General features: G+C 43.5%; 1 protein-coding gene across 1 annotated transcript in view; it reads right to left on the reverse strand.

The window, feature by feature from the left end:
* Nucleotides 1-12,373, reverse strand: part of CAMKMT (calmodulin-lysine N-methyltransferase) — a 382,577-nt gene that overhangs the window by 5,171 nt on the left and 365,033 nt on the right. Inside the window, exons 9-10 of the mRNA XM_021701200.1 lie at nucleotides 10,403-10,466; nucleotides 574-705 (exon numbers count right to left, since the gene is read on the reverse strand). Coding sequence (XP_021556875.1) covers nucleotides 574-705; nucleotides 10,403-10,466 — 196 coding nt within the window. The remainder of the gene's footprint in view (nucleotides 1-573; nucleotides 706-10,402; nucleotides 10,467-12,373) is intronic.

Raw genomic sequence — 12,373 nt, forward strand, 5'->3', positions numbered from 1 at the left:
TTTATGTAAGCAAGCTTAGAAATCACTCTCAGATAAGTGCTTTTGACCTAAATCTTGTAGCTCCTCGATCTGACATATAACCCCACAACTGTGAAATTCTGTATGAGATTTAACAGTCTCAAACTGCCAACTGACCCAGCCATAAAGCAAGCAAGATAAAGATTTACAGTCCAACATGATACAATTAGACATTCACCTTCTATTTATTTCAGTGCAGCTGAGCATTTAACCTACTTAAAAGCCGAAGGTTTTTTCATTAAAATATAAATGCTGGTTTATCATTCATTCTATGCCACCTCCCCTGCATCCTACAAATTAGTCTATTATGAATGAAAAGATTAGTTTGTTTCAGGGAAAGGAGTAAACAGGAATGGTTTCTGTAAAATCCTGCTAGACATGCAAAGATAAAAGATGGCTTTACCACACAAAATAATCAGATACAAATAGCTGTTCAGAAGCAGCACACCTAAGGAGTACTTTAATCAAATATTTAGGTTACCTGCCAAAAAGACCATGATCTCTTCAAAATGCAATGCGGATTAAAGTGTTATCTAACACAAGCAGAAAACTAACCTTGGAGTGGAAGTTTGAAATGTGTTCATCATAATTTTCATGTCTTTGGATAGAGAAATCAGCTTTTTCAGCTAGATTGCAAAACTGGTTTAAAGTATTCCCTCGGCGTGGGGCAAATACCATTGCTTTCCCCTAGAACATTAAAAAGGAAATACACATTTTTTAAAACTGGAAGGCAACCAAACATAACAAACACTAGGTAAAGCATTTAATGTACTGCTCTCAGGTAGGAAACACAATTGTTCTTGAGATGTCCACACAGGATGGACATTCACACTGAGAATAATTTCAAGGATAGATACACATCAAGAAAGACAAAATATATATATTTCCTATTCAAATGTTGCTATGTTTTATCCTTTTCCAATCATGCATGTAACAAACAAAATATGGCTCGAAGTTGGTATTCTGTACAATGCACACCTCTCTTGGGTCCAGTGGTTCAAACCATCAACTGCTTTTAGAGTAACTGGTCCACGGCAGTGCCACCCACCTGGAGACTCCTTAGCTGTTGCCAACATGTCCCCAACACAGCTCCAGAGCATGTGGCAACGGATGCTTATAGATGTTAGTTTACTGTACCCTGGAAATTCAATACCAAGAAATCCTCCAAAGAGACAAGTAACGGCAATCTCTGTTAGAGAATTTTCATGTTTCAGCCCTGCCACCAGCCTTTTCTGTGACCATGCTGTCAGAGACAAGGCTCCAGGATCTTGGTTTCCAACTTCATTGAATCCTTCATAATAGTCATCATTAGAGCAAAGCAGCTCCTCACAGTACTCAAATGATTGCTTTTCAAAGAAAGTGGTATAATGAGGGTAAGCAGGCTTTTCTAAACTGCACAACCTCATGAGATTGTTGCAGTGGGGAGAATGGATGGGCTTGAATAAGCTATACACCAGATTTCAGAAGACCACTGGACATGAAACTCCACGATGTCCATTTGCTAACTCCTGGATGCACATGGACTTTCCCTCGCCCTCTGAGACGTGCACAGAACAGCTGAACTTCAGAATCTTCTTTTCTTTTTGTTTAAAAGATGACTGTATGCTTCTGTTAACTTCAAGGTTATACTTCACTTCTATGAAATGCCACTTCAGGTTTTGAGGGAATCATGAAAATATATCCCAGTTTCTTATGAAAGGTGGTTTCTCATATATTACTGCCAACTATTTATTGAGCATCCGGTGCATGTCAGGCTCTGGGATAGGAACTCTATTTGTCTCATTGACTCTTCCCACCACCCAACAATGTAGGTGTGATCAGCTCCATTTTACAGGATGCTCCGAACGGTTGAATAGTTGACCAAGATGACACAACCGGCAAATGACTGGAAACGTACCTGCCTCCAATGCTGATGCTCTTTCCACCTCATCTCATTGCCTCCTTATTACTAATAGTTACGGCAATAATAATAATAATAGCTACCACTGTGTGAGGTGCTTCATGAACCCTCCCTTTCATCCCATCAACCATTTTCTCAACGACCTTGTAAAGTAGACATTACATTTTACAGATAATTAAACATGCAGCGAAGGCTTTGAAGAATATGAGGATATGTGGCAGAAAGGGTTCTGGGCTTAAAAAGTCTCCACCATTATACAGCTGTCACCTCAGGAAAATTAGAAAGAAAAAAAAAAGCCATGGAACTGTTGAGCTAGAAGGGACCTTGGGGATGACATAATCCAATCTCCTCAGTCACCCCAGCTGACCCATCAAGGTTTCTCACTCACCAAATGGGAAGAACAAAGTCTGCCCCGCCCCAACTCCATCAAGTCATGAGGATCAAATGAGGTGATGAATGTGAAAATAATTTGAAAAGCAAGGTTATGTAGATGTAAGACTAGAAACATCTCCACCACTTAAGAGTGCTGGAAAGATTTTATCAGGTCTCTCTCCCTCTCCCTCTCTTCCCCTCATTTACCTACAAGAAAATACACCGATACAGTGTCCTGGACATCAAGTGTGTTTTCATACGGTGTTTACATAGACATGTACACACTCAGGCACATAATTATAGCAGCACCAATCATGCCACTACACTTAAGGTTCTGTCAGCTTTTCCAATATTAATTGCTATTTTCAGGCGTTTTTCAAACTTAGCAGCAAAAATTCATTTTGATGTGAAACTAGATATAATACATGGTCTCGGCAGAGGAGCAAAGTCTCCATTAAAAAAAAAAAAGGAGGGAATACTAGTAGGTCATTTCAGTCATTTCTAAGAGCTGGTTGCCATTCTAGGTTTTTGAATAATGGAAGTTGTTTTATTTTAAAGTCACCTGCAAAAAATTGTCTTACAGTTACAATTGAAGAGTTGATTTTTAGTAGCTATTATCTAAGCTATGTATCATAATGTTTACAGGGCTACAGGGCTCTTGGCTGGGCTGGTGTTTACATTTATGAGTCCATGCTCCCCACACCCCTAACCCCTTGTTGGTCGGGGTGAGCTGTAGGGGGACCCAGCTAAGCATATGGCAGCCCCCTCCACCCAGACATCTCTCCTTCTCTAGGTCTTCTTCTAGCTTACCTGTCCTTCCCTAACCACCCTCTAGAATAGCAGCTGCTTCCCCATCGCTCTCCACTCCCCTCCCCCCTTTACTTTTGTTCTGGGCACTTATCACCCCTAACACACATTATATCCTTGTTTGTGATCGCTGGTCTCCTCCAGCTGGAATGTACGCTCCATGACAACGGGATCATCTAATGTTTTATTCACTGCATTTTCTCAGTGCCTAGCATATAATTGACTCTCAATCAATACTTATTGAGAGAATAAACTAAATCCAGATGTTGAAATAATTTGAGAAATGCAAGTCTTTGGGAATTCGAAGGCCACGTTCTATTGCTTATTCTTTAGAAAAGATTTTCTGCAAGAAGCTTTTCCAGAGTCGGTAGCTCTGATGGGATTTCAGAGGGCAGCATTCTGTGCACAATACTGTACCCACAACAAGGAGAAAGAGTGAGCAGTAGTTTTAATTTCTAATTACTCAGTTATGGGTTTTAAAATGCTTTCTTTTTCATTTCATTGAATACAGACACCTTTGAGATGTGAATCAATATTTAGGAGGGACAATAGTACATCAACCATTCATTCAATAAACAGCCACTGAGTGCCAGCATCCACCCCATAAGGAATGGCTTTAGAATTCCCCTTGTCCCCAGTGGAGCAGGACACTGGTACAATCAGAGAAATATTCCCTACAATTTACGCTGCAAAAATCAAAACAAGAAAAAATATATATAGATTTCAGATTAGCCCATCACTTTAGAAAAATTATTTTCAATTTACCAAAGCCCAACTTTCTAGGCATTTGAAGTCACAGAATCATCTTAAACTCAGAATGAACACTCAATTGAACGTAAAATTTTGACTGATGGGCAGAAATTTGAGAGAATTCATTTATCCCTGGAGAGGAGAGAGGAGTAGTTCCACTAAACAGCAATGATATTGTTTACATCGTGAGCTCAGTTGTTATTTTGCTAGACTAATCTATACTCATATATTAAAGGGTGTGTACTTCTGGAAAAAATAAGTATGCTTCAGATTTCTTTTAAAAGGAATATGCTATGCCAGTGAAATGCCTTTATTTCTGTTTCATTTCCAGGCAACCAACTATTAAATACCAATTACATGTTTAAGCTTATGTTTATTTTTTCTTTACCTGGATTCTGAGATGCCGCCTTTGCCTGCTTCCTCCCCTATGTCTCTCTCAACCCCCTTCCCTGGTTTCTCCACCTGCCCCCTTTGATTGTCAGTGGTCCCCAGGGCTCTGCCTACTTTTTCTCCCTGTTCTGTACAATTCTAGGCAATTGTACCAAAGCCCATGGCTTCAGCTCTCACTGATACATCAACACTCCCGAGTATATATCTACAGCATCCACCATAGTCCAGGGTCCACCCATGTTCTCAGGTGCCTCCTAGGTCTCTCCACGGAGACGTTCTGCAAGTACTTTTAACTTATTCCGTCTACAGTGGAACTCAGTACCTTCGGGCCCAAACCCCAGATTAGACACCCTGTCCCTGGGATGCCTCTGCTGACCACCCCTGGCCTCCACGCTGTGCCTCCTCCCTGGCAGGCACTTCGCTCTCCGCTTCCATGGCTCACCCACACCGCTGCTGTCTCCTTAACACACCGTCAGGTAACTGCTCGCTTGTTTGTCTCTCACGCTGGACGGCGAGCTCCTTCAGGGCAGGATCACATTGTATCTTACTCTATCCCCAGGTCCTAGCACAGCCTCTGCATCTGAGAAGCACCCAGTAAATGTCTACTGAATGAACTCCTCAGTGAATATCCGCTCAGTCCCCTCTTCTCCACCCTCGGATCTCCACTATCTCCTAACTGAACAATTCCATGTACAAGTTGGTCCGTGGTGGTACCCTGAGGAACTTTGCTGCTTTCAAGCTCTCTCTTACTCCACTGCAGCCTCTATGCTGGCCAGTCTGATCTTTCTAGAACCGACACCTGACTATACCACTGCTCAAACACTTTCAGTGGCTCTCTAGTACCCATATAATAAAGACCAGTGTCTTCGTATAGTATCCTCAGCCTTTCATAAAATGGCACCCCAAACTAAGTCTTTCACCTCATCTCCTGCCCCTCCCAACCCTAACCCCCAAACCACATAGATTCTCACACTCCAGCTAGAGCAAACTTCTCTTGTTGATCCCAAAACACAACATGCTTTTTCATCCTCTGTACCTGTGAGCGCCGTTCCCTCCTTCCCTCTTCTAGTCCCCTTCCCTGAAGCTTAGAATGCCCTTCTTACTTTTCAACACCAAAGTCAAATGCCACTGCCTCTAGAGAAACCTTCCTCAGGCAGTCAGTCACTCTTTCTGGTATGCTCATCACATTGCGTTGTAATTCCTGGTAGCTCCAGGCACTAATCTGCCCTACTAAACGGAGATTCTCCTAGCAGTAGTGATCCATATTTATACCCGCACCTCACATTCCCAGTGCCAGGTAGTGAGTAGTTGCTCAACAAATGCTTGTGGCATCAAGACAGAATCCAAACCCTTGAGTATCTCCCATTCTATTGAAGGTATAAATTAGAAAGATTGTCAAAACAAATAAAAGCAGCACCACACTATGACCCAGGGATGGGCTATTACAAGCCGTTTTGCACTGTCCACTGTGATTCCACATGTGTGTGTGTTACATTTCCACAATCAGATTATAAATGCTTTGGGGGCAGAGACTCAGTATTACGCATGCCAAATAAGCACCTGGGTAGATTTCAGGAAAGAACTTCTAGAGCTAGGCCCCTGCTCTAAGGGTCTTAAAACCATCTGGAGACTCTCTATTCCTACAAATGCGAGAGGCAGGTAGGGCTGAATACAGATTGTCACCAAGAACAAGGGAGGGTTTGTTGGGCCTCTGACCCTGCGAGCAGACAGGAACAAAGGGTCCCTCCAGCACCATCTCAGTTCACTGCCCTGAGCCCACACTCACAAGGAATTTCCCTGACATAAGCAAAAACAGAGGTTTGTACAGATGTGTGCAGAGATGTTGGATTAAAAAAAAAAAAAAAAGGAGGCAATCTCTCTGCTCTTCTAAAACCAGAGCCCACGATTTACATTTATAACCCTCCTTGCATACAGGTGGGGCTCCAGGAATGTGGCAGTTAGTTCCGGCCAGTTTCTAAAGGTTAAATGAATTCCGAGGTGATATTTTTGAATGCTTGACAATTGGTTCGCAGCAACCAGCTGGAGAGCTGTCAACACTGCATCTCCATCCATCTTTTTGTGGTTCTGAGTAAATTCACACTGTCTGGCTGGCTTGGTGTCCTTCCCTGTACCGAAAGCCATTTCAGAGGAATATTAGTGGATACCATTTGTTGGTTGTCATTTCCAGGCTAAAGTTCAACTTGCAGGTTGCCGTGGCTGTATTTTAAATTACATTCTGGCCCTCTGATATCAGACACTGCTGATGTTCTTTAAAGAACACAACAGCAGGGGGTCACCTGTCAATCATCAGTAACACGGAGCCACTCACGGGAGGGAAAAAGGTTGGGGGGGGTACCAAAGGGGGGGTGGGGAACTGTTGCTTCTTGGAACAAGTAAATTTTGCTGACTTCATTTCTTTTTAGTATCTATTCTTTTCTTTTTGCCTTTTGAGTTTGCTAGAGAGTTCCCTCTAGTAGTCTGGCAGGAGTCAAGTGTTGCACAGATACTCTCAGCCAACAAGTCAAGGAAAGTTTCCATTTGGAGCTGGCAGCAAACACTTCCTGCTGAAATTTGGGGCTTCCTGTAGTGACTTTGATCTAAGACATCTGGCTGAGGATCTAAGCCAAGCCAGGAGCCCACCTTGATGACTAGGCTTTCTCCGGGCTCTGTCCCCCTCACTCATGACCCCACTACAAAAATGGAAAAGCAGGAAAACTCCTCCTCCCCATCTACCTTTCTTGCAACTGGGTTGTATGATTTGCTTTAGCTAGACATCAAGGAACCACACACCCCAAAATGGCAGATTTGGTTTCTTCCCGCAGCCCCCCACCTGAAACCTCTTGTTCTTGCCCTCTAGCAGTAATCTCTCTCCGCTCGCTCTGTCCGCAGTAAAAAGTGTCATCTCCATCCAGGTAGACAGTCTTCCTGGGACCAATGAGGGAGCTGATGCAGGCATGCAGAACATGGGTGCAGGTGACACGCAGCATGCCCCGGTGTGTGCAGAAGTCACAAAAGTTTGTGTCCAGAGAAGGGTGAATTCCCTCCCTCCCAGCAGCATTTCTGCAAGGAAGATGCCCCCTGTATTCTGTACTCACCATGGTCAAAAAGTCTCTCTGGGTCTTCTTCAAGGTAACAAGAGCTAACATAGATTCAGAGCCAGTCACGTGCTAAAGCTTTCCGATGCATTGGCTTGTTCCCTCCCCATTTTACAGATGGGGAGAAGAGGCTTCATGGGATGAACCCAGTGATCTGAACCTTAAGCTTTCAGACTCCAGGGTCCAAGCATACCTTCCCTCCATAAGGAAGACTTAGGAGAAAACAGGGTGAGAGAGGTAGTTCCAGAGCCTGCTAGTGCTAATTTGGGACTGGAATTCGGCCCTCCTGTCAGTCAGGCCAAGGTCCCTTTGGACCAGTGTCTCATGTGGATTAACCCTGACTGGCTAATGCATCAGTAAAAAAGAAGTATTCATTCTGGAGCGCATCTTGTGTGCCAGGCGCTCTGCTAGGCATACACGTCAGTAACTATTTTACATCAGCCCTGGGGCAGTGGGGGGTGCTTATTCCTCCCTCACCCTGACGTAATGAAACTCAGGCTCAGAGAGCCTTGATAGAGAGAGCAGACTTGGGTTTTGTATGCAGATATCTCTGACTCTTCCCACCCTCCACACTACCTGCAGACACTGGGGCCCTCCTGTGAACCTGAAGCATTTGGCTGAAGTGCAGTTTTTCCGGAGCACCCTGAGAATGGGCTGAATCTCCCATCGAACTCGCTGAGCCTTGAATTACCAAGAGCTCAGGAGCCACCAATGTAGCCCCTCAAGTTGTTTCTTTGTGGGCCTCCTGTGGCCCCTACAGCACCAGGGCCACAGACCATGGAGGAGTCATCATGGGTTCAAGAGAAAGTTAAAAGCAGCTCTACATGTAATGGGGTAAACCTTTAATGTTACCTTAGTCTTGGACTGTGATTTCCACAATGCACACACTAGCAGAGGGAGAGCCTCTGGAAGCAGAACAGCCAGTCCTGAGAGCTTAGAAGGGGAAGGGTTCAGTTTTTGCTCTAGTTACCCCCAGCTCTAGGAACACTTCTGGCCCACTGGCACGGGAGATGCAGCTGCTGGTGGTCACTGCCAAGTCTACGTGACCCTTCTATGGCCCACTGGTGAAGGCTCTGGGAGCACGAGTGCCCTGCCTCCCCAGAGCTCCTGATGGGGATGAGATTCCTGAGCAGTCATTTCAGGATATCCATGTGCCACTCACAGCTTGGAGATCCTCTCTTATGGTGGGTCTCTGACACCTTCAGCTACAGTACCTGGCAGCCTTGTGCATCAGCCCCAAGGGAGGGCCCCTATTCCCACTTCGAATACTGCAGTTCGGCCAGGCCCCTCTGACTTGGCCTCCCTGCTCCTCACATAGAATGAGCAAGTACCACCTACCCCAGGGCCCTGCCTCATCCTTCTCTGGGCTAAGGGTGAGTATCAGCTGTCACTAGGAGGGCGGCCTTGTGGAGCCATACCCTCAGGCAATGTTCAGGGCTTAATAAAGGATACAGGAGAGCTGCTAGAGATTCCAGTCCAATCTGCATTTAGGACTATTCACAGCCTGGACAGTTCTCTATTGTAAATCATTCGAATGATTTAGAATAGATCCTAGGCAAACCATGCAAATCTCTGCAAAATGGAGTATTTGCCACAAATAGGCTTTGGAGGGTGTTGGTGAAGTACTGTTTGTGCAGCGTGAGATCCAGGAGTCCTTGAAAGCATTGTATTTATGTATGATACATTTTTCACAGAGGCCTTTACATCCAAGAATCTCCGTGCCCTCTCTGAAAATCCTGACCTTGCAAAGGCTCACAAGAATCACCCAAGGCTAACGGAGGGGGGCGGTGAAGAGTCCCCCAATTCCTTCTTCTACCCTCAACTTGGGCTGCTCACTCAACCATGACCGCAGCCATCAATAGCTTGGAGCATGCCCCTTCCTTGCCTCAAGACCTGCTACCCACCTCACAGGGGGAATTGAGAAGGCCAATTTAATTTAATTGATTACCACTTACCAAGCTGTGGTTACTCCTCTGAGAGGCCTATTTAAAGTTTCTGAGCTATACAGAGATAACAAAATAAAAAGCAACAGTGTAAGGCAAAGGACGATTATCAAATTGCTCTGGGAACCTTCAATGTGGAAAAGATATAAAAGATAGATTGAAAGGTATTAGTCTGTAAGTCTCATTGAGGTCAGAAGACTAGAGCAAACCTTCTGAAAAAGACTTTCGAAACAAAACTTCCAGAAAATACTTCACACACACACACACACACACTGTAGTCCTTTCTCAGATAAATATGAGTTCCTGTCTTAGACTGCATTAACATTGTTAACCTACTTTAAATTCCTATGGCACAGCAAGAGTCTTACATACTTATAAGATTTTTTTTTTTAAATGCATGAGCTTTAAACTCGTTTTCTTACTTTAAATAGATGTATATTAACTCTCCAGTTAGGCTGCAGGACCTCCTAGCTTAGTGTAACAGCCCAACAAAATAAGAGTGGCTACAAACTCTGTAATTTACTCACAGGCATAAATGGATATATAAATGTAAAAATGTGCACAATATTTTATGCCATGCTTGGCTTCATTGTGACCTAATATTTGTAATATGTAAATAATGGCTTCCTTTTAAAGCAAAGAACTTTTAATATACAGATTCATCTGAAGTCCTTTTTCTTTGATACAAACAGAAAGAAAAAGAAAAAAAATATATTCTTTTGCAATAAATAAATACCCAATGACAAAGGTTACCATTGAAGGGATTTAAAATGACAGAAGTCAACAGAAAACTTTGCATATCATACTTCTACTTTAATATGAAGATATTGTTATCAAAGGAAAAGACTCAAGAAATTCTTTGATAAAAATAATCTCACACTATCTTTGAAGCGGTTTCATTTATTTTACTACCCACTGTGTTCCTTATCGGAAGGCCAAGGGTAAGAAGTTTCCTAGTTATGATTAGGAAAGAATCTGATAGATCAGAAGACCCAATTGAAGTTGGACATAATAAGTATTAAAGTATTACATGACATTAATCCTGCCATTCCATTACTCTCTCCATCTTTGTGCACAGACTAATTATTCTGAAGCCAGTGTTCAGGAGAAAATAGAAACATACTTACTCTGGGCTGGAGTAATCTCTTTATTGCATCAACAAGGCTGGCTCTGTACTGGTCCAGAAACAGGCTGACATTGAGAAGAGAGCAGAATCCAGATTAAACTGGGTTTCCAAGTCTAATGATATTAATGGAGGTAAGTACAAGGCTAATTACACATGTTTACTCAACACCAAAAGGGGAGAAATTGTTTCCTTCCATTCAAGTGTCTCACTGGAAGAAAAAAAGATTGTGGTCAGTGTTATCCAACCAAAGCCAAGTCATCAACATGCAATTGGCCAGGATTCACACATGACTGGGCCACATGTTAATGTTAAAGGGACAATAACTAAGCTGCTATTTGGGGGAATCATCTGGTTGAGATGAAATCCTTCCCGTCATTACAGCCCAGTTTCTGTAGACCTGGGCCATGAGCCCACTGAGGGTATTGTGAGGTCACCCTCCAGAAACAAACACCAGCCCTATGATGCCCAAACCATGGAACAGATCTCAGGTGGTGATGGTTTTTAGTGACCAGGAGCAGCACTGAGGTCAGACTCAACCAGTGACCCAGGAGTAAACAGTTACAAGAACAAAGACCAGATTTGGGCTAGGTATCACAAAGACCATGGCAACTCTGGGTTTTTCTCCCTTGACCTTCATGTTGATTTTTTTTCCAGTTCACTGTGATTTTTCATTATCCTCCTCTGGTCTTTTGAGATTTTCTGTTATTGCTCTGTCACCCCTCTGGTTGGGCCCATCTGAGCCTGTCTTCACCAGACCTCATCTTGGAAACTTGGGGCAGACTTCCCTTATCTGGGACTCGTGGGCCAGAGCATTGAGCAGCCTCGTGCATCAGCCATCCCATGAGGGGTAGGTGGAGTCCCCTGCTCCCATTTCTAATGCTGCAGTTTGCTGTGGGCCCCTCTGACTTGGTCTCCCTGCTCTTCACATAGCATGAATAAGTACCCCTTATTCTAGGGCCCTGCCTCATCCTTCTCTGAGCTAAGGGGGACTATGAGCTGTCAGTAGGAGGGCTGCTGTGTGGAGTCACACTGCAGGCAGGGTCTAACAGCTCTCTGACTCTGACCTTTCTGCTATGTGACCTTTCTGCTATGTGTGCCTTCACACAAGGCCTCAGTTTCCTGGTCAAGAAAGGCCCACTTACGTGGCTGTGGTGGGCATCAAATCAATAATATATATTAGCTGACAAGTATTTGTGGAACACCTACTACTTGCTATGGGCTGTTTTAGGCATTGGAGACAAGGTAGGAAAAAAACAAAGTTCCCATCTCAAAGAGCTTCTGGTCTCTATTCGTTTACGCACTGCAAGTTCTAGCACAGCATATATACCTAGAAGGTACTCCATAAGTATCTGCTTACTGCCTGACCAGCAGATCAACATGATCCTTGAAATCGAGCAGCCTATGTAGGGTGTTGGTTTCAAAGACCCTAAAACAGGGTGTACACACTCCTTTACTGGTACTGTTAAGGATGAATCAGTGCTTAGGGAAGCTGTCTCACCAATTAGGTTCTCTTCCAACTCTCCCATTTGAGAAAGAGGAGAGGGGAGAACAGTTTATGAGAAGTTGCCAAGAAGTCAGTGCTTGGGTTTCACCATGCCGTGTTCAGGTCCGTCTTCTATAAAGGATGCTTTGAGTAATGGAAAAAGAATCCTTTTCAGAGGAGCTAGAAATCACGTCTAGAATGGGAACCTTATCCCACTTCATCCATCAGTCAGGATAACCTGATGATGCGCCAGGGGAAATTTTCCTATCATTCTATTAAACACTACTTAAATCTTAGAGTGTAGAATATATGTAATTCAAACGCTGCAAAAATTTGCCTGTAAGTCATATTAATCAGTGATTAATAGTCATTAAGGGTTGATAAGAAAGGAATCAAATTCTATCTAAGTGTTTTTTAACGTTTTCAGGACTACATACCTCACTCTTTAGTGAGTTCATAATATCTTAAATTTTAATAATTAAGCATTCT

This window comes from Neomonachus schauinslandi, chromosome 10 (assembly GCF_002201575.2).
Source record: "Neomonachus schauinslandi chromosome 10, ASM220157v2, whole genome shotgun sequence".
Classification (NCBI taxonomy): domain Eukaryota; kingdom Metazoa; phylum Chordata; class Mammalia; order Carnivora; family Phocidae; genus Neomonachus; species Neomonachus schauinslandi.